The sequence below is a fragment of the Heteronotia binoei genome, chromosome 18 (genome assembly GCF_032191835.1).
Source record: "Heteronotia binoei isolate CCM8104 ecotype False Entrance Well chromosome 18, APGP_CSIRO_Hbin_v1, whole genome shotgun sequence".
NCBI classification, from domain to species: Eukaryota; Metazoa; Chordata; class Lepidosauria; order Squamata; family Gekkonidae; genus Heteronotia; species Heteronotia binoei.
Genome location: NC_083240.1, coordinates 941,690 through 963,846, shown reverse-complemented (window position 1 = coordinate 963,846; position 22,157 = coordinate 941,690). Strand labels below are relative to the sequence as shown.

At 51.1% G+C, this 22,157-nt stretch overlaps 1 protein-coding gene across 1 annotated transcript in view; it reads left to right on the top strand.

Moving 5' to 3' along the window:
- The first annotated feature begins 342 nt into the window (after nt 1-342).
- Nucleotides 343-22,157, top strand: part of LOC132587162 (protein-arginine deiminase type-2-like) — a 47,950-nt gene continuing 26,135 nt past the window's right edge. Inside the window, exons 1-6 of the mRNA XM_060259389.1 lie at nt 343-461; nt 8,073-8,256; nt 8,510-8,582; nt 14,061-14,122; nt 15,316-15,433; nt 17,758-17,883. Of these exons, the coding sequence (XP_060115372.1) occupies nt 370-461; nt 8,073-8,256; nt 8,510-8,582; nt 14,061-14,122; nt 15,316-15,433; nt 17,758-17,883 (655 nt within the window). The 5' untranslated portion in view covers nt 343-369. The remainder of the gene's footprint in view (nt 462-8,072; nt 8,257-8,509; nt 8,583-14,060; nt 14,123-15,315; nt 15,434-17,757; nt 17,884-22,157) is intronic.

Here is a 22,157-nt window from a genome sequence, read left to right as displayed (position 1 = left end):
TTGGCGAGATGGAGGGCTCCAAGCGCTGGCAGCGCCGAGGCACGATGCGCTCTTCTCCCTAGGCGGGCCCCTCCTCGGGCGGCTGCGGCGCTCCAGGGCCCCCGCAGGCACTGCAAGAGGGCTGGGCGCAAGGCGTTGGGGGCGCGCCCTGGCTTGGCCCTTGCCCGGTGCCCGCCGCGCCTGCCCACCGGAGGGGCGGGCGGGGGGTGGTGCAGCGGCCTGACTGACGCCCCGGGGGGTGGGGCGGGCTGGGCCGGCTTGGGCGGCCGGAGGGGGAGCGGAGGAGTCGAGCCGGGGACGGGCAGGTCGGCGGAGGAGGGTGCTTGGCCCCGGGGCGGCCGCGGCTCCGCTTCGCTCCCCGACGGCGAGATGCTGCGCGACCGCACGCTCCGGCTGCAGTTCGGGAACCGCATCGAGGCCGTCTGCGTGGTGGGCACCCAGATCTCCATCGACGTCTACGGGTGAGGGAGGGAGTGGAGGGCACCCCCCCCCCAATTGGCCGGAGCTCTCCTCCGCCCGCCAGGCCCTGCTGGGGCATTCCCTCCCTCCCTCCCTCCCCGAGACCCAAGGACTTGCACCGGGCAGGGCAGGGGGGTCTTCAGGCTGGGAAGGGGGCGCAATCGTCGGACTCTCCGACGGCAGGAGGCAGCCCCTTTCGCGAAGGCTCTCCTTGCTGCAGGCTCTCTCGGGCACAAAGGGCGGGCGGGGCTAGGCCTGGGGGAGCCGCGTTCGAGTCCCCCCTCTGCCATGGGTGACCTTGGGCCAGTCCCAGGCTCTCAGCCTCCCTGCCTCGCAGGGCTGTTGGCTGCAGCCAGACAGAGGCCGTGGCAGAAATGGAGTGGATGGATGCAGTGTTGCCCCCACGCTCCGTTCTGCGGCCTGATGCGAGAGAAGGGGGCCCGGAGGGCAAAGGCCGCCCGCATCGCCCGCTCTTGTTTCCAGAGGCAGCGCTTGAAAGGCGGTCTTGGGGAAGCATTTGACAAAGCAGGAGAGGACCGGGGAGGGGGGGGGGGATTTGCTTCCAGACTGTCTGCTGGCCTAGAAATGTGCAAGCTTCGCAGTCATTCAGAGCTCTTGGTCAGGCACAGTTGGGCAGCCCTCGCCAGAGTGAAGAGCCACCTGCTGCTGCTGCTGCTGGACTAACTGGGCCTGCTGGGAATTGAAGAGCAGCGCCCAGCAGTCCCTGACGGGGGGGGGGCGCCCCTGAGCGATCCAGGCCTCCTCTCCCCCCCACCCTGGGCTGCTCCGGGCACTTTGGCTGCCCCCTCCAGAGAGGGTCTTGCTGCGTCTGGAAAGTGCCCGAAGAGGGGGCAACATGCATCCTTGTGGCAGCCCCAGCGGACTTCACAGGTACCAGCCAGGTCTCTGGCCAGACAAGGGGCAGAGTTGGGGGCTCTGCTGGAGAGCCAAGCAGACTTTCATGAAACACCCCGAGGGATGTTGCTGCACCAGCTGCAGGCAAGTCCGCATCTTTCTGTGCCAAAATGTCACTCCGCCCTCTTGTTTGGCAGCAAAACTTTTAGGGGGGCAGAGTCTATTCGGTGGGTGTCCAGGTGGGGTGTGGTTACGGGCTTTGGAGACCAGCAGCCTCCTGCCCCATCCCCTGTTTTGCTCTTGAGGTGCTGCACAACTCGGTGGGGTTTGGGGCAAAAGAGAACCCTCCTCTCTCTGGGGCAGAGTCTCTTCCTTCTGTCTTTCTGGTACTTGCTGGACAGGTGTCATTTGCTCCCTTCCACGTTCACTCGCTCTGCTCTGCTCTGCCTGGGCCAGCCATCCCCTCTGCCGCCTTGCAGAGTAGCTGACTTGGGGCATGCGAGCGAGCGCAGAGATTAGCTCCTGATGCCCAGATTCCTGAGCCGAGAGCTCCATGTGCTGCCGGGTGCTGGAGATGGAGTGGGTGACTTGTCAGCCCCTGGCGCTGATGCCCGGATCTGTCAAGAGGCCTGTCTTCACAGGCTGGCAGGGCCGTCACCAGAATTGACTGAAAGCCTTTAAAGAATCAGAAATATTTTAAAAGCCCCCAAACTTTAAGGAATCGAGTTGTGTCAACAGCGCACTTAGAGCTGAATTCCTGGCGCCTCCTCTGGCCAGACAGCCTTTCTCATCCTCCCCAGCTGCTGCGACGGGGGAGTGCGGCTGCCCGGGCATGGAAGCAGGTTCTCCCGCTGGTCCTGTCAACTCTTCCAGGAATGGCAAAAACTCTCTTGAGCCAAGAAAACTTTGCTCACAGAAGCTGCTGGTTTCAGACAGCTGCTCCCTTGTTCTGCAGCAGAAGGGCTGGGTTCAAATCCAGGAGCCCCTGAGAGACCAATGAGATTTTGGGGGTCTCTGAGGAAGGGGGCTTTGGCTCTCACAAGGTTGTACCCCCCAAATCTTCCTGGTCTCAAAGGTGCCGCTGACCTCAACTCAGAATGCTGTTAGGCCACAGGGTGGACAGAGAGCTGTGTCTGAAAGAAGCAAACATTCAGGTCAGTGTAGCTTTTTGGTTTGCTGTGTTTAGGCAGAAGAAATGTGGAGGGGCTAATGTGTGCAGTTCTGGTCGCTGCACCTCAAAAAGGATATTATAGCATTGGAGAAAGTCCAGAGAAGGGCTGGAGCACTTTCCCTATGAAGAAAGGTTGAAATGCTTGGGACTCTTCAGCTTGGAGAAATGTCGACTGCGGGGTGACATGATAGAGCTTTACAAGATAATGCATGGGATGGAGAAAGTAGAGAAAGAGGTACTTTTCTCCCTTTCTCACGATACAAGAACTCATGGGCATTCGATGAAATTGCTGCGCAGACAGGTTAAAACGGATAAAAGGAAGTCCTTCTTCACCCAAAGGGTGATTAACATGTGGAATTCACTGCCACAGGAGGTGGCGGCGGCCACAAGTATAGCCACCTTTAAGAGGGGTTTAGATAAAAATATGGAGCACAGGTCCATCAGTGGCTATTAGCCACAGTGTGTGTGTATATATAAAATTTTTTGGCACTGTGTGACACAGAGTGTTGGACTGGATGGGCCGTTAGCCTGATCCAACATGGCTTCTCTTATGTTCAAAGGCGGTCATCTGAGCCCCCAAGCCCAGAGACACTGCAAGGATAACTGGGGGGGGGGGTGCAGAGGAGGAAAGAGAAAGCAATGCAGGGCTCCACATTGAACCTCTTCTTAAAAAGAGGTGCGAGGGGAGAGGTCATAAGCCATACCTTCTTCTCCTGGAGCCCCCTGCTGGCAAGATTGGGGTGTGTGGCTGTGGATGCCCTGGAAGGGTACGTGGTGCTTGAGGCTGTGCTCAAAAGAGAAAAGCATTCTGCACATGCTCTAATTGCTACTGGACATTTTCCCAAGGTTGATTCCTGGTGCTGAGCAGTGTTTGGGGGCTGAGCTTCGACAAAGCCCTTTTTGTCCATCCTTCCTGCCATTAGGACTGGGGGGGCAGGGCTGGGTCTCCAGCCTGCCCCCCAAACCACTCCCTCTGCTTCGAAAGCCCAGGCTTTGCAGAAACTGCTTGTGGCTTCTTGGGGTAGGAAGCAGCGGCAGCTTGCACATGCTCAGAGGTACACTCATTTCTCAATTGTCTGTTGACCCCGAAGCCACCACCCCCCCCCCCCAGCCCTCTTGGCTGTGTGTGTGCAAGCAGCGGCCACCAGGATAGCTGCCCTAATCCGGTGTAAGCCTCTCCTGTCACTGCAGATGCTGGTTTACGGCTCATTGTTCTTTGTTCCTCCACTAAATGAGCCATTTATGCCAGGCTGCCGGCCAGGGCACATGCTGCTGATGCCACCATCCCACACGCCTGTGCTGTGAGTGTGTGTGTTTGTGTGGGTGTGGGTGTCAGAGATAATTCAGCCTTAGGGAAACAAATGGAACCCACAGGGCCTCCATGAACATCTCTGCAGGGTCCCTTTCTTTCCCGACTCCCTTTGAAATAGGCTGACTTTGCTCACTCTGGATCACTCCACTGCCCTTTGTCAGATCATTTTATTGTCGCCAAGTTTCCAAAACAAAAGAGGAAGCTGAGCGGCTTCCGGGAGCCCTCCTGCTGCTCGCGCTCTGCGGTTTAGCAAAGTTCGCAGATGTGAGTTTTTGCATAGCTAAGCTCAGAGGTCTTGCAAGGAGATGCCAGTGTCAGGATCCACAAATGGGGTGGAATTCAGTTTCCCAAGTGGCCTTGAATCAGACAGCCAGGGGGAGGGGTGCAGTAGTCCAGAAAACTGGAGTGGCATCTGGGGGACCCAGGTTCAAATTCCCCCTCTGCCATGGAAGCTTGCTGGGGTGACCTTGGCTCGTCACGCCCCCTCAGCCTCATCTTCCTCACAGGGCTGTTGTGAGAATAAAATAGAGGAGAGGAGAATGATGGAAGCCACTGTTGGGTCCCTATTGGGGAGAAAAGGGGGGTAGAAATGAATCAAATAAAAATAAATACAATAAACAAGTGGGACATATTCTGCACTTTCCTCAGGAGGTGGTGGGCTCTCCTTCCTTGAAGGTTTTGAAACAGAGGCTAGATGGCCATCTGACAGCAGTGAGGATCCTGTGAATTTAGGGGGAGGGGTTTGTGAGTTTCCTGCATTGTGCAGAGGGTTGGACTAGATGACCCTGGAGGTCCCTTCCAACTCATAAGAACATAAGAACTCTTCTATGATTCTAACAGGCTTCCTCCTCGGGAGGTGGTGGGCTCTCCTTCCTTGGAGGTTTTGAAACAGAGGCTAGATGGCCATCTGACAGCAATGAAGATCCTGTGAATTTAGGGGGAGGGGTTTGTGAGTTTTCTGCATTGTGCAGGGAGTTGGACTAAATGACCCTGGAGGTCCCTTCCAACTCTAGGATTCTGTGATTCTATATGCTTAAGAATCCAGTCAAGCAAAATGAAATCTTTATCTTTTATTCCCCCTTCTGACTGAAGGAATGGCAATGACTGAGCTTTGGGTAGGATTTGTCTTCCTTTTGGTTTTTCACACACTGATAGGAAAGCAACCCCCCCCCCCCAATTCTGGGACACACAGGACATCTGGAGGGTGTGCTGTACTACACATGACACTTGTGTAGTTTGGTCTGAAATGCTGCCTTCAGGCTGGAGCTCTGGGACTCTGTGTTGCCCACCAACTGTGGCTTCTTCCCCCAGAAGAGCAGAGCAGAGCAGAGGGGGGCTGATGCAGGCAGAGCTCCACCTGCCGCTGTCAGGGGTTAGGTTGATGCAGCACTTAAAAATAGCTGTGGGAAGCCCTGGGTATTATGCAATGCCTCCCAAAATGGGTGCTGTGGGCGTGGCAGCCACCTTCTCCGAATCCAAAAGAGGAGGAAGAGGTACAGGCACCTCCTCTGACCTTGACGCCCCTCCTGCGCTTGCCAGGACTGAAAAGCAGCCCCAGGGAAACCGGGATGCCAGCAATAACATGCAACGCAATCATACTTTGCAAATCGGCATCATCTAACTGCTGCCATTCAACAAAGCCAGCCCTGATTGATTTACAAAGCTAGTGAGGTCCTGGAGGAACATCTTTGTGATCATGTGCTCAGGTTCTGCAAAACTCCCCCTGGCCCAAGAATCACCTCTGGCCTCAGGTCCCGCAGGGTGCTTGGCAGAGATTCTCAAAATGGCCCCTCTCCTGGGAAGTGGGAGCTCGTGGGCCACAGCAGTGAGACTCGGACCTGGGACAGCTGGCAGCCACTGGGTGACCCTGGGCCTGTCACAATCTTTCCACTTAGCCTACCTCACCAGGTGGTTGTTGTGAGGATGGAGCAGAGGAGGGGAGGGTGATGTGAGAAGCCACTTTGGGCCCCCTAGTGGAAGGGAAGGGCTCCCACTTTTCAGAAATAAAAAACAAGGAAGCCCAGCAACCTTCTGGTTATCAGCTGTCATTGAAACGAAGGCCAGGTGGTGGATTGAATCAGGAGGAAAGGTGAGAGATAAATGTTTCAATAAATAAAGAAAGATTTACAGAATCGAAATGCTGCCTCTCCTCAGACCAGGGCCACTTACAAAGTATCATGAAGCACCATTTATATAGAGGGGGCCACGTAAGTAAAGAAGCTCTTTCCAGGCTCTGAAAAAAGTAAAGTGAGTGTTTTCAAGCCAAATTAATTGTTTTTAAGCATAGGTTTTAACAATGTGGTTGAACTGTTCAGGACTGTTCACCTTTGGCAGAGTTGGCTTTTAACCTGGACTGAGCAGCACATGGCGGAGGACATAAGAAGGCTTCGGGGTCAGGACAGTGTGTGTCCCCCCCACACCCTCTTCTGAGTCTCTATGGAAGGCAGAGAAAGAGGAGAGCCCACCACGTGGCTCTTGGAACGCTGCCTGAGCCGCAGATCCTACAGTTGTGACCCTCGTAAATCTTTCTGGATAACAGAACTACCTTGGGAATCCAGAGGGTGGCTGACTGTCCCCCCTGGGGGTGGAGTGGGGTCTCTTCCGAGAGGCTCTGAGCAGAGCTCTCCTGCTTTCATATCGACTGAGGCAGCCAGCAAGCAGGGAATAACTTGGTGCCGAAGGAAGGAGAGGGAAGAGCTGTGAAAAACAAGCAAGCAACAGAGCTTGTGTAGTGCAGAAAATATTCCTATCAAAGAATCACAGAAAGAGCTGCCAATTGGCCTGGGGTGGGAGGGGAAGGGGCCTCCTTTCTTTTTCAATAGAGGCTTAATGGACTGTTATCTACAAGGTGATGTCATTGGCTGCATCCATTGCCCATTTCCACATATTAAAGGGGCAGGGCATGTCCCCCCAGGACAGTTGGCAACTCCAAGTCTGCCAGTCAAAGAAATCTTGTCACGCATAAAAAAAGATAACGAGGTGTGAAGTTCCTTTTTGTCCTGAAACATTGCTCTTAAATTACTGGCTACAGGGTTCCAGTCCATTGATAAAGAAAGAAGTAATGGGCATGTTAGCAGGGAGGACAGCTAGAGCCTCCAGGCGAAGGAATCCAAGGGCTCCTTCCTTATTATGTGGGATCGATACATTATGGAGGATATTACAGACAGTGTTAATGGAGCAATACAATCTCCTAAAAACTCACGTTTTGATGAAAAATGGTATCCAGTACAAGAATATCTGGCAAATCAAAAATTTATATCAGACAAATGGTCTCAATTGCAGAAATTTGTTTGCTGCATAGTCATTGTAAGAGTTACGTCAGAGTTTAGGATACAGAAGATTTATTGTCACTGCAAACATTCTGTCTTTATCTGTGAAAGCACAGTGATGTGAATGAATCGTTACTATTCATTGTATAGAACAATAACTTTGGAGTCCAGTCTCCACACCAACAGAGTTTTATTCAGGATGTTTTGTGTGTGTGCATAAAGAAGTGTGTGTGCACATGAGAAATTATACCTTGATCCATATTCATTGTGTAGTTGCGTTTTCTTAGTTTATGTCACTCTACTGGATACGGTTTTTGTAAGCTCAAGTGTTATTTCAATAAAGAAAGTTTGAAAACCTCCCCCCAAAAGTCCATCAGTTCTGCTGCTGTACCACCACGGAGAGCTCTAGTGCCACAAAAGTTCCGAGGTGGGGGGGGGGGTTGGGCTACTGTGCCTCATGAGGATGGTGCTACCAACACACATTGCAGCAATGGCTGGATTCTCCCAGAGAAGGTCGGCTAGTGACAGGTCTGGACTTCTGCAGAACAGACTGTGGGGGATGGAGGAGGAGAAGCCGCCTACAGAGAACTAGCATGACAGGAAGACGAGTTCTAGACTAGCCGTCTCCCTGTGAGGTTCGTTTTCTTAGGCAGGGTTCTCTTTTTTGTATGGAGGCCCATGGAAATTTTAAAAATAAACAGAATAGACACACATTGCCACTTGCATGTTCGTCCCACATTGTCCAAGGCACAGGTTCACAGCACAGTTAGAAAAATAATTGTACTGCTCTGCGGTTGGCAGCTGAGCATATAAAAGCCAATGTGAAATAGTGACTTCTCCCCAGCTTTGGAGCCAGGGTGGCTTTTGTGCCCTAGGGATGCCAGGGAAGGGGCTCTGGGGCTTCCGGGGCAGAGAGGAGGTGTCTCTCCTGGAGCAGGGGCAAGAGGAGGCCTCCCTGGCCAGAAGGGCTCCTCACACCCCTCCCTCCTTCCTCGCCCTCCTGCAGAGCGGCTCCCGCAGAGGCGCTCACCTTCAGCGTGAAGCACACAGATGGGGTGGAAGTGGAAGTCATCACCCATGACCAGCTGGAGCCGGCCCCTACCAACGGAGGCAAGCAGTGGCCGCTGGATGCCAAGACCATCCTGAAGGTCCAAATGAACCGGCCCAGCACTGAAGCCAACGACAACAAGGTGAGCTGTGCCGGGTGGCCCTGAGTGACCGGAAGTCCCGCACAGCTCCTCTCCTTGTAAGCAGGGCCGGGGGGGGGTGTACAGGAGGTGCGTTTACCTGCCAGGCTAGATGCTGTGACTGGCAGACAGACTCCTCAGCATTAATCTTGGGTGTTGTAACCTGCCGGGTGTTCCACAAGGGAGAAAGGCAGCTGAGAAATGCTTTTTAAAAATAAATAGACAAAAGTAACCTGACGTTATATGATCCCTCCAGGTAACTGTGGGCTACTATGGCGAGAATGGAGGCCCCCCGATAGACCAAGCGGGCGTTTTTCTGACCGGCATCGGTGAGTGTTGGAGCCTCCTCCTGCCTGTGCCGTCTGTGCCAGAAGGGAGCGTCACGATCTTGTTTGTCTCGGTTTTTATATTTCCAACGCCTTGCTGGGAATTATTAGGAAGGGAATTGAAAACAAATCAGCCAGTATCATAATGCCCCTGTATAAATCGATGGTGCGGTCTCATTTGGACTACTGTGTGCAGTTCTGGTCGCCGCACCTCAAAAAGGATATTATAGCATTGGAGAAAGTTCAGAAAAGGGCAACTAGAATGATTAAAGGGCTGGAACACCTTCCCTATGAAGAAAGGTTGAAACGCTTGGGGCTCTTTAGCTTGGAGAAATGTCGACCGAGGGGTGACATGATAGAGGTTTACAAGATAATGCATGGGATGGAGAAAGTAGAGAAAGAAGTACTTTTCTCCCTTTCTCACAATACAAGAACTCGTGGGCATTCGATGAAATTGCTGAGCAGACAGGTTAAAACGGATAAAAGGAAGTACTTCTTCACCCAAAGGGTGATTAACATGTGGAATTCACTGCCACAGGAGGTGGTGGCGGCCACAAGCATGGCCACCTTCAAGAGGGGGTTAAATAAAAATATGGAGCAGAGATCCATCAGTGGCTATTAGCCACAGTGTGTGTGTGTGTGTGTGTGTGTGTGTGTATATATTTGGCCGCTGTGTGACACAGAATGTTGGACTGGATGGGCCATTGGCCTGATCTAACATGGCTCCTCTTATGTTCTTATGTTCTTTAAGGTGCAAATTATTACAGCTTTCATGGACTGCTTGAAGAGACTTACAGTACAATCCTAAACAGAATTACTCCAGTCTAAACCCATTCATTTCAGTGGGCGTAGACTGGAGTAACTCTTCTTAGGATTGCACTGTTAGAGGTCTTCACCTTTGTAATGTAACACCAGTCGGCTTTCTAACATGCCTTGATCCCTGCCCCAAAAGATGCCCCATAGCCTCAACCAGGGTCAGGGCCTTTTCTGTCCTGGCCCCTACCTGGTGGAACAAGCTTCTACTGGAGATCAGGGCCTTGTGGGACTTATGGTGGTTCTGCAGGGCCTGTAAAATTGAGCTGTTCCGCCAGGCTTTTAATTGAGACACTGGGTCTAATCATGCATTGACCATCTGCCTGGATGGAGTCTTGATGTTATATGAACTGGAGTGACTCCAATTATCATCTGATTCTAGAACAGGGGTGGCCAAACTTGCTTAACATAAGAGCCACATAGGAAGGAAGGCAAATAGATAAGGAGGGAGAGGTGGAAAGAAAGTAACTTCACGCTTTAAATGCATTCTCCAAGCTGCCAGCTGGCTTGGCTTGTAGAAATGATTTAAAGAGACAAATGTCTTCTCCAAGGCAGCTGATGGGGTGGTGGGGGATTCAAGAGCCACACAATATGTGGGAAAGAGCCACATTTGGCTCCTGAGCCGGTGTGGCCACCCCTGCTCCAGAACAATATATATTTTGCCATCTTTTATTGTTAATTGTTCTATTTGTTTTAATACACTGACTGGTTTTTAATATTGTATACTCTGATGTTATTCGCCCTGAGCCCGTTTGGAAAGAACAGGATATAAATATAATAATAAAATAAATAAAATACAAATAAAGTGGGCAGGACACAGAACTCACTGCTTTGGCAGCAGCCGTAAAACTTAATGCCAGCTCCATCCTGGCACCTCCAGGTTAATTAAATGTTAAAATTGCCCCAGCAATTTGTTTAGGCATTTATGGTTTGTTTAGGCATTTGTTTAGTGGTTTGTTTAGGCATTTATGCCCCCCTCTCCTCTGCAAGGGCCCCCCCCCATGGCAGCTTCCGGAAGTGTCCTGCCCTCCTCCTCCATTTGTTTTCTTGTGAGGGAGGCGAAGTGGAGTGAGAGGGCCAGGGCCAGAGTCACCCATGGAGCTTCCATAGCAATGTGGGAACCCACGGAGTTCAAGCAAGAATGACACACTGATCAGAGAAGAAACAGAGGCAGATGCCCCCTTCTCCTACATTTCAGCCTCCCTGCAACCTGCAATAAGATGCAACGTTCATCCGGGACTGCACAGAGGGCTTGTCTTTCCCTGGTGTGAATCTGTAGCCAGTTCCCTCCCAATCCAGGACTGAAGCTGGGCAATTCAGCATCAGCGGCTGCTGTAGCTAGAGACAGGCTGTTGGGTGGCATGAAACCACACCCAGGAAAACTATCTGGGGGGAGCTGGTGGCTGGATTCTGTTCCCTTTCAGGGTCTGGCCAGTTGCTCTCTTTGTGCCGGAGCACTTGACTTTTGGGAGCCCCTTCAAACGGTCATGGTCCCCCACTCCAGCCACCGCCCAGTTCCCGGCTGGAATGTCCCTCCCCTCCTGCCATCCTTGTGAAGTGGGAAGCCCCACTGCCCTGCCCTTCTCGCTCCAGCTGAACCTCTTGTGAAAGACGCTCAAAGTAACCATAGACTGGAGCGTTGTTGCAGCCGTCACCAGGGCAGCAGCAAAACAGATTTCCAGCAATGTTGGGACTGTCTCACATGATGGCCCCAAATGTTATTGAGAAACCTGATCGTTGACTGCCTGGTGGGCTTGTAGGGTTTACTAGGCTTATCATTCAGCTGGGAAGGATGGCCCTGACAGACGCGCCCTTGGCCTTCTGCCCCACTCCCAACAGTTGACACATTATGCAACTCCGAGAAAGGGGGCTCTCACCTGGAAAAATGCAGGTGGCAATAAAAAGTCCTGGCCTTTCACATTTCCCTTAAGAACATCGCAAGTGCCCTGACGGATCAGACCAGTGAAGGTCCATCTAGTCCACCATCCTGTTTTCAAGCAATGGCCAATCAGTTGCCTTGAAGGGCCAGCGAACAGCAGCCCAAATCTCCCCTCTTATGCTGCCTGCAGCCACTGGGGTTGGTCTTATTTGCTGCAGTTAATGTTTTGATAGTTTAATATTATAGCAATCTTATTGTGAATCTCCCCCTTTTTCAGTGTTTTTTTACAATGTATTTTATATTAGTTATTTATGTAGGATACCTCAAGTACTTCAGCTAGGAGGCAGCATAAAAGTGATGTAAATCAATGAAATGCAGGAAGGGGGCTTAGAAGAAGAGGCAGCCACTTCTCAGACACAGCCACAAACTCTGAGGGAGGATATCTCCATTGTCTGCCTGCAAAGAGCAGAACGACACTTGATATTCAGTTCTGCGACAATCTTCTAAAGGCCTGTTTTCTTTTTCAAAATGCAGCCACTTTGGGGAGGGGAGGAGTGCAGGGGCTTGAAGCTTTAAAATGTTTGTTTGCAAGGGGTGAAAATTGTCTCAAGGCCCAAGCTTTTCAGAAGCAAGATGGAAAGGGAGGGCAGCAGCTGCATTTGGAAAAGAAAAACAACATTTTTTTGAAATTATCGTGAAACTAAATGTTGTGTGCTAAGTCACCAAAGGCACGTGGATTTTGGCACCCGGATCATCACCAGTGTTTTGAACTGGACCAGCATCCACTGCCGTTCTCTTGAAGCCCTGGGACAAAGCCCTCTGCGAGGAGAGGGACTCAGCACCCAGCATTCCAAAGGGTTAGATGGATGTAAAATGTAAACATGTATTATAGATTTGCTCAATGGCCACTCTTCCCCAGCACCTACATCACCAATCACCACCACAATTCATTTGTTCTTTTCCACAGGATACTTCATGTTTAGTCACCAGTCCATTGAAGTCTGATAGAGCTCTACTAAAATTGATAGCTAAACTCTATCTGATGGGTATCCTGCTCCTAGGGAAAGAGGAAATCTCAAAGATTTGTCTACTCTCTTCCCGAATTACTGCCCTTTATTAGACCACCCCCGCGGGAGGTGTGGTTTCATTCCATTGCATCTGGAATGTTTTTGGAGTCCACCTGCCCCCCCCCCAGCCTTGCCTAAAGCTGGAAATAAACAGTAGTTTTGAAGAGAGTTAATAGTGGCCAGAGGGAGACAGCCCCTCCCCTGGAATATAGCTGTACACATCTTTTCTACTGTGGTCACTTCTGGTCAAAAAGATTGTCCAGGTTTTTGAAACAAAATGAGAACAAACCAAGTTGTTTGGGAAGAGGTGACCAGGCAGGGTCATCCCACTTCTAAACCACCCTTCAGCTCTCTGAGAAAATAAGCTGAACTTCTCTAGTACACGCCACCATGACCACAGGTGTTTATTTTGAAGAGGATGAAGCTTTTATGGACTTATTGACACAGCAGTCTGGCTGCTTTGTGGATTTTATCCTGCTCTCCTGCCAAACAGCTCCTTTTGAAAAGAGCTGATCAGCAGAATAGAGACAAGGCAAAAAAAAAAAAATCATTATCAAAGTGTGGGCACCAGGGATTTGTCAAACCCTGGCAGAGCAAAGGTCTTTGTTCACACTGGACTCAACACCTCCATCCTCATCAGTGTTGACTTTGAAGTCCAGAGAGAGACTGATGCTGAAGGACCAACTTCTCATTTGCCTTTGGTGGTGCAGGCAAGTCACAGCATCATAAGAACGTAAGAGAAGCCATGTTGGATCGGGCCAATGGCCCATCCAGTCCAACACTCTGTGTCACACATAAGAGAAGCCATGTTGGATCAGGCCAATGGCCCATCCAGTCCAACACTCTGTGTCACATAAGAACATAAGAGAAGCCATGTTGGATCAGGCCAAAGGCCCATCCAGTCCAACACTCTGTGTCACATAAGAACATAAGAGAAGCCATGTTGGATCAGGCCAGTGGCCCCTCCAGTCCAACACTCTGTGTCACATAAGAACATAAGAGAAGCCCTGTTGCATCAGGCCAATGGCCCCTCCAGTCCAACACTCGGTGTCACATAAGAACATAAGAGAAGCCCTGTTGGATCAGGCCAATGGCCCATCCAGTCCAACACTCTGTGTCACACAGTGGCCAAAGAACCCAGGTGCCATCAGGAGGGCCACCAGTGGGGCCAGGGCACTGGAAGCCCTCCCACTGTGCCCCCCAAGCACCAAGCATACAAAGCATCACTTGCTCCAGACATAAGAACATAAGAGAAGTCATGTTGGATCAGGCCAGTGGCCCCTCCAGTCCAACACTCTGTGTCACACAGTGGCCAAACAACCCAGGCGCCATCAGGGGGTCCACTAGTGGGGCTAGAAGCTCTCCCACTGTGCCCTCCACGCTAAGAATACAGAGCATCACTTGTCCCAACAATACGCTGTGGCTAATAGCCACTGATGGACCTCTGCTCCATCCCCTTGAAGCTTTCCAGGCAAAAGAGGAACCGAGGTGGCTTGCCTTGTCCACCTCTGCATAACAACCCTGGACGTCCTTGGTGGTCCCCCATCCAAGTCCTAGGCAGGGCCAACCCTGGTTAGCTTCTGAGATCTGGCCAGATCAGGATGCCGCAGGGCCTCCAGGGCAGGGCTGTTTGCCCACCCCACAGAGCTTTTGAAAGGACAGGAGAATCCTGGGCCATTCCCTGAGTAGGGCAGTGATCACTGACTTAGGTTGTGTTTCTAGGGATTTCCTTGGATGTTGATGCAGACCGTGACGGGGTGGTGGAGAAGAACAACCCCAAAAAGGTGAGTTTTGTGTGTGTGTTCTTTGTGTGCAGGACTCTTTGCAATGTAGTAAGATCAGGGGAAAGATTACAGTGTCGAGTGTGGACACAGATAATCCAGATTTGAATCCCTTCTCAGCCATAAAGATGGCTTGCTAGCCCTAGGAGGATAATTTAGAACTAGCTACACAGGGTGGGCTGTTATCGTGCTTTCCCGATAAAAAGTGACGCAGCGATGCATCATCAATTTAATCCTCATAGCATGAAGGCATCTGTGAGATATTGCAGGTGAGTTCTGACAGGATTCCCTCTTACCATTTTGAGGGCACTTTGCACTCACCTCTGCCAGAACTGGGTGCCATCTAGCTGCCTTCACCTGTGCTCAGGGGGAAGAGAGGGAAGGCTTCTCTCCCCACGTTCTGCTGCTTTTCCAGAAGGTCAAAATCAGCATTTATGTCGTTTCCCAGCTGCCGGTCACCTGCATGTCAGGCCAAACTGCAGCGGCCAGTCTTGGGCAGGAAGGACTGCAGTGGTTTATATCTCTACTGTTGCCTCATACCCTTTCTCCATACTCTGCACAGTTCCTGGGGAAAGGAAGCAGACCAGGAAGACCTGATCTCAGTCATGGGCTTCTGTGCCCAGGAACTTGCTCGGCCCCGGTTGGGGAGGGGGGAGGTAAAGTCAACTGGGGTTACTTCTTGGAGCTTGCAAGATATTCACGTTCCCAAAAAAAAAAGATTGCTTCCTTGGAAGTGGCCGGGACACTCTGTACAACAGGGATCCCACCTGCTCTTTGCCCACCTCCCCCTCCCCCCCGCCCCGGCCAATGCGTGCTTTGGCACTGAGGCCTCCACCCCCGCCCCAGCATTCCTCCAGGCTCCCCTGCTGAGCCCGTGATCCTCCGCTGCACTGCTCCAGTGACACGCCTCTGCCCTTGGGACAGCCGATAATATTCTGCCCAGCAGAGCCCAGAAGCCAAGGGACATATTCACGCAGGAGGCCAGGAAGGGTTTTCTTGGACTCAGAAGTGTTCTTTGTAGGCAGGCTCTGTGAGGGCTTCCATTGAAGCACCCGGCATTAATCAGCCTCCAGCTGCTGGAATCTGGCAACCAACAGCCCCAGTCTCCTGCCTCCAGGTTTCCAGAGAGTGGCAATGAAGGAGCCAGTCCTTCCCCCTCCAGCTTCCTGGGCTGAACTCCAACCTTGCCATTTCAGGCCTCGTGGACGTGGGGCCCAGACGGACAGGGGGCCATCCTGCTGGTGAACTGCGACAAGGAAAATCCTTTCATAGCGGTGGAGGACTGCCAAGATGACAAAGTGTATTGCAAGGAAGGTATGCTGAGGCCCGGTGTGGGGAGGGGCTTCTCTTGACAGCCTCGTTGGAGCGCACCATCGAGGGGAAACCCCCCTTTCCCTCCCCTCATCAAGCAGATCAGGGGAGGATCTCCTTCTGGAGCTCTTTGCACACAAGTCAACTCAGTTAAGAACATAAGAGAAGCCCTGTTGGATCAGGCCAGTGGCCCCTCCAGTCGAACACTGTGTCACACAGGGGCCAAAAAACCAGGCACCATCAGGAGGTCCATCAGTGGAGCCAGGACACTAGAAGCCCTCCCACTGTGCCCCCCAGGCACCAAGAATACAGAGCATCACTGCCCCAGACATAAGAGAAGTCATGTTGGATCAGGCCAATGGCCCATCCAGTCCAACACTCTGTGCCACACAGTGGCCAAAAAACTAGGCGTCATTAAGAGGTCCACCAGTGGAACCAGGACACTAGAAGCCCTCCCAGTATGCCCCACCCCAAAGCACCAAGAATACAGAGCATCACTGCCCCAGACATAAGAGAAGCAATGTTGGATCAGGCCAATGGCCCATCCAGTCCAACACTCTGTGTCATACAGTGGCCAAAAAACCAAGTGCCATCAGGAAGTCCACCAATGGGGCTAGAAGCCCTCCCACTGTGCCCCCCTCCAAGCATCAAGAATACAGAACATCACTGCCCCAGACATAAGAGAAGCCATATTGGAACAGGCCAGTGGCCCATCCAGTCCAACACTTTGTGTCACACAGTGGCCAACAAACCCCAGGTGCCATCAGGAGGTCCACCACTGGTGCCGGGACACTAGAAGCCCTCCCACTGTGCCCCCCTCCAAGCATCAAGAATACAGAACATCACTGCCCCAGACATAAGAGAAGCCCTGTAGGATCAGGCCAGTGGCCCACCCAGTCCAACACTCTGTGTCACACAGTGGCCAAAAAAACCAGATTCCATTAGGAGGTCCATCAGTGAGGCCAGGACACTAGAAGCCCTCTCACTCAGGCTTCTTCTTGGCTTGAACTGACTGAGCAGTCATTTCTTTCCCCCAGGAAACCCTGCAGGAAACTAGTTCAGGTCAGGTCGAGGAACAGGAATTGCTGATAGAGAATTCCCAGCCCTTGCCCCAAACTACAATTCCCAGCATCCTTGGGGGGGAGTCCTGCGTGCTGAGCAGCATACGGCTGATTTAAGCAGGGAGGGTAGATGTGCCCCTTCCCTGCCAAGAAAGGAAAGCTTGCAGGGCCACTTCTGTCTCTCAGAGCCTCTGCCCCAGCCTTGCTCATGGCAGCCTTTTCTCCTCTTGGAGAGGCTTGGTTCATTTCGGGGCCTTTTTGGTGACTGCTCGAGGGGCACTGTGGAATAGGCTGCCAATCAGCATTCCCCCTCCTTGGCTGACTGAAGCAGTTTTATTCTGAAGGGCTGTCAGTTTAAGGTTGATGTACCCACTTTTTAAACTGTTGTTTCATGTGGTGTGGGTTTTTTATTGTATTGTTTATGCTTTGTGCAAGTTTGTCAACTGTCCTGAGCAAGGGGTTGGAATACCTTTTGGGGTAGTGATTGGAAGTGCAGACGCTAATCTGGGAGATCTGGGTTTGATTCCCAACTCCTTCTGCACAAGCAGCCAGCTGGGTGACCTTGGGTCAGTCGCAGTTCTCTGAGGGCTCTCTCAGCCCCACCTACCTCACAGGGTGTCTGTTGTAGTGAGAGGAAGAGAAGGAAATTGTTAAGCTGCTCTGAGACTCTGAGTGATTTATACCCCACCCTTCTTCTTTTAAATGAATGAGTGAGTCAATGATGGATGGGTGAGTGAGTGGATGGATGGATGGATGGATGGATGGATGGATGGATGGATGGATGGATGGACGGACGGATGGGTGGATGGATGGATGGATGGATGGATGGATGGATGGATGGATGGATGGATGGATGGACGGACGGATGGGCGGATGGATGGATGGATGGATGGATGGATGGATGGATGGATGGATGGATGGATGGATGGATGACGGTGACCCTCACTGAGGATCCTGCAGGGGGAGAGAGGTAGAATCATCCAGAGTGAGGGGCGAAATGTCTTTCAGAAGGAGATGCTGACTAGCTGGGGATACGGAGCCAGCAGCTGCCCCTGTTCCAGAGTGATGCTTAGCCTATCCTCTGCAATGCTGGTGCAAACAGGCCCGGCCCGGCCCGCTTGGGGGTCAGCATAGTTCCACATGGAGTGTGCACGTCCAGTACGCTGGTTCCAGCCCAGACCCCTTGCCGGAAACCCCCTTGGTGACCCATCTGAATCCAAAGTCCTGATATGTGCTGTTTTCCTTCTCTCCGCTCCTGTCCGTCAGACCTGGAGGACATGTCACGCATGATCTTGCGAACACAGGGGCCAGAGAGACTTCCGCCGGGGTACGAGATGGTTCTCTACATTCCTATGTCTGACTCTGACAAAGCAGGAGTCTTTTACCTGCAGAGTAAGTAGGTCTTCTTCATATTGTTTCTGTGTGTGTGTGTGTGTGTGTATCATGCTGTCTTTAATGGATCATCACTAGTGTTTTGAACTGGACTAGCATCCACTGCCTTTCTCTTGAAGCCCTGGAATGAAGAGAGCCAGTTTGGTGTAGTGGTTAAGTGCACGGACTTTTATCTGGGAGAACCAGGTTTGATTCCCCCCTCCTCCACTTGCAGCTGCTGGAATGGCCTTGGGTTAGCCATGGCTCTCGCAGGGATGTCCTTGAAAGGGCAGCTTCTGTCAAAGCTCTCTCAGCTCTACCCACCTCACAGGGTGTCTGTTGTGGGAGGAAAAGATATAGGATATTGTGAGCGGCTCTGAGACTCTGATTCAGAGAGAAGGACAGGGTATAAATCTGCAGTCTTCTTCTTCTAACATCTTGGCTACTGCAGACTTATTTCCAACTCTCTCTTTTCTCTTCCTCTGTCTCTCTGGTTTATGTTGCTTTGTGTGGCAAGACTCAAGCTCGCATCTGTTGAGATACAAAAAGAATGTGGGATTCTGCTGATTTCTTTCTCACAAAGGGTGTTTCCTCCTGGGCTGGCTGTTGCTGGGGTTGCCAGCTGTAGCAGGAAATCCCTGGAGATTTGGGGAGTGGAGCCCGGGGTGGGTGGAGTTTAGGGAGGGGCCCCAGCCAAGAATAATGTATTTATAGCCCCCCCCTCCCCTGCAAGCAGGACTCAGGGCGGGTAACATCACAAAACATATTATACAATTAAAACATAAGTAATTATGTGTACAATGAATAGGATAAAACACAGCAACGTATTTAAACTATTCGATGGTTTAAAATCCCGGGGGAGGGGAGTAATTACCTTAAAATGTGCCTGCTACAAAGGAGAGGGAAGGGGAAGAGGAAGGGGAGGCCAATCTGAGATGTAAACCTCAATTGTTGGCCTGGCAGAGAACAGCTCTGTTTTACAAGCCCTGTGGAACTGCATCAGATCCTGGAGGGTCCAGATCTCACCCAGGACAGGTTAAAACGGCTGTAGAGTGTCAGAGAGTCCACCCCCCTAAACAGCCGTTTTTTCCAGGTGAGCTGATCTCTGTAGCCCGGAGCCCAGTCAGAATTCTGGGAGATATCCAGGCACCACCTGGAGGCTGGCACCCCAGCTGATGGGCACACCAGCTGTACATTCCTTAACATGTTCTCTCTCACACACACACACTTTCTTGAATGACAAGAAAGAAAGGATTGACTGACAGCTGTACTTCTATCAGCTTCCGATTAAGTGCCGGAGTGTGTTGGTTTGGACAGCCTGAAAGCTGCCTCTGCCAGAGACTTCCTTATCTCTGAGGTACTGAGAAAGAGGTACTTTTCTCCCTTTCTCACAATACAAGAACTCGTGGGCATTTGATGAAATTGCTGAGCAGACAGGTTAAAACAGATAAAAGGAAGTACTTCTTCACCCAAAGGGTGATTAACATGTGGAATTCACTGCCACAGGAGGTGGCGGCGGCCACAAGCATAGCCACCTTCAAGAGGGGTTTAGATAAAAATATGGAGCACAGGTCCATCAGTGGCTATTAGCCACAGTGTGTGTGTATATATAAAAATTTTAGCCACTGTGTGACACAGAGTGTTGGATTGGATGGGCTGTTGGCCTGATCCAACATGGCTTCTCTTATGTTCTTATGTTCTTATCCTTTCGTTCCACTTGCCTTCCTTGGAATTCAGTATTATGTAGGAATTGTTTTGAGCGCCCCGGTTCAGATCAGAGCACTACAGGGATCTCCAGGGACTGGCATCCGATTATGCCAGTGAGAAGCATTCAGGGAATTTCATTGTAGCCAGAGTGGCCTCTGTAAAAGCCATGGATATTTGGCACCAAAATAATCCAGACTCTGGGTTGCTTTTTCAAAATAATCCAGAGTCTGGATTATTTTGGTGCTTACAGTTGTCCAGCCTGAAGGATAAGGCATCCTAGAGGCCAAGGGCTGCCTCCTGCCATGGTCTCTCTGGGTCAGCAGTCTGCTGCATCTGAGGCGGGGAAGACGGGCCAGGAAGGCCTGCGGGGGGGGCTGCATCCCCCACCAGGTGGCTTCTATCTTGCCTCGCCAGGGGCCCAATCACTGTGTCTGCTGGCTTTCTTCCTACACTTAGCACTTAATTTTCAACCAGGAACAGAGATATTAATTCCAGTGCGCCTGCCTCTTGTTTGCCCCAATGACCAACTTGGGAATAAACAGCCTTTGGTCTGGTGAGTGGTCTTGTCGTCAGAATGTCCAATTAGAGAAGCCCCTGATGTCTGCAGCATTCCCGGTGCCTAATTGGGCCAAAGACTGGTTGCAATTAGAGCTGGCTGGAGCGGCTCTGGCGTGCTTGACAGGGGTGCCCCCGGGACTCGTCACTCACTCATTGCCTGGATCGCTGCTCAGGGGTTACTTCAGTGGGTTAAATACAGCATGTCCCTCTTCAGGAATAGGACCCTGCTTTGCTGAACAGTGGAGGGCCAAGGGGAGTGACACAGCAGCCGATACTCTTGAAATCTTAGAGAAAGGAGGAGTGAAGTGGAGGGCAGGGTGAGAAGTAACACTGAAGGGTATTCGGGAGGGGCAGGGAGACAAATGGAAAAGCACTCTCTTTGACTCAAGACTTGCCTGCCAACATCTGCATGCAGCTGTGTAAGAAGCCACTGGCCGGGAGGGAGGGCCTCATACAAGTCCAGGAAGCTCTGCAAACATGAGGGTTTGTTTTTTTTAATCCTGAAGGCCTCAGATGACTCCGTCAGATACCTGTGAGCCACTAGGATACTCGGAAGAGATTCTGTCAGGTTCAGACGTATGTAAGGTTGCCAGACTCCAGGCAGTAAGGAAAAAAGTAAACAGGTATCGTGTCAACAAAGCCTCAACCATAAAGTAAACAAAATTACACGCTGTATTATACAAATTATACAGAATTATTCACAAAATAGATCCACAGCATGCAATGCATATACCAAATTTGTCCAAACAGGGAAACAAATCACAGAATAGAGAATCCAACAGTCTCCACATAGACAAGTCCTTCGGAGTTGCACCAAATCAGCTTTCTTTAAGATGGGTATCTTCTGCTCTGGAAAATTTAATGTAGAGGAATCCAAAGTAGAAAAAGTTCGCCCACTGAGAAGTATACAGTGTCTTGAGCATTCTATTAAGGAATTCTTGTTCATTGAAAAGTTTCAACACGGATATAGCTTGGGAAAAGCTCTGGTGAAATTAGGTGTGGGATGCTGGTTTGTCCGTTAGCTGTGGCTGAAACAGAGTAAAACTGACCCCAAGTCTGGTGGACTTTTTCGACTTTGGATATGCCTCTTAAACGAAAGTTGACTTGGTGTGACCATGAAAAATGTACCTACATGGAGACTGTTGGATTCTCTCGTCTGTTCTATGCAATTGCAATTGTTTCCTTGTTTGCACAATTTTGGTATACGTAATTGCATATTGTGGATATATTTTGTGAATAATTCTGTATAATTTGTATAATACAGCGTGTAATTTTGTTTACTTTGTGGTTGAGGCTTTGTTGAGAAAGTAGCTGTTTGCTTTTCCTTTCTTGCCACCAAGCAGTAGCTAGAGATCTCCCGGCATTACATCTGATCTCCAGGCCACAAAGCCCAATTCCCCTGAGAAAATGGCGGCTTCAGGAGGGAGGTTTTATGGCTTTATAACCTACAGAGGTCCCTCCTCTTCCAAAATCCCACCTTCCCTAGATCCCACCCCCAAAGCACCAGGATTTACTCATCCCAGAGCTGGAAGCCTAGATATATGGTATGTTGGCAGAGTAATTAATACAGCAACGGTGCACAACCTGATTAAAGAGTAGATGAAGGTTTATTTAGGAATTAACATACTTGATAGAAAAGAGAACTACATCTCTCTAGCTGTGAGAGAGGAAGAGACTGAGTGTGGCCCTTCTGATAAGAATGGAGAAATCACCCTGAGACTAGCAATCTGGAGACGGGCAAGGAATAACACTTCCAAGGAGAGAGAAGGTGCTGACCTTCCACTCTAATTGTCTTCTTGCTGTCCCCTGCGGGGTCTTCGCCTCTTTCTTCTTTGTACTCCAGGCACTGCCTTTTCCAACATGGTATACATTCATACTAGTCCTGCTGAAAGGGGGGGGGGGATTGGAACCCAACCAAATGTGATGATAACACCTACCAAGAAGTTTTATGGTGGCTCAACTTGCCCACTCTCGTTCCCTTGTCTGGCAGTGAGCAGTCAAAGATCCTGGACTGAGACCAAGACTCCCTC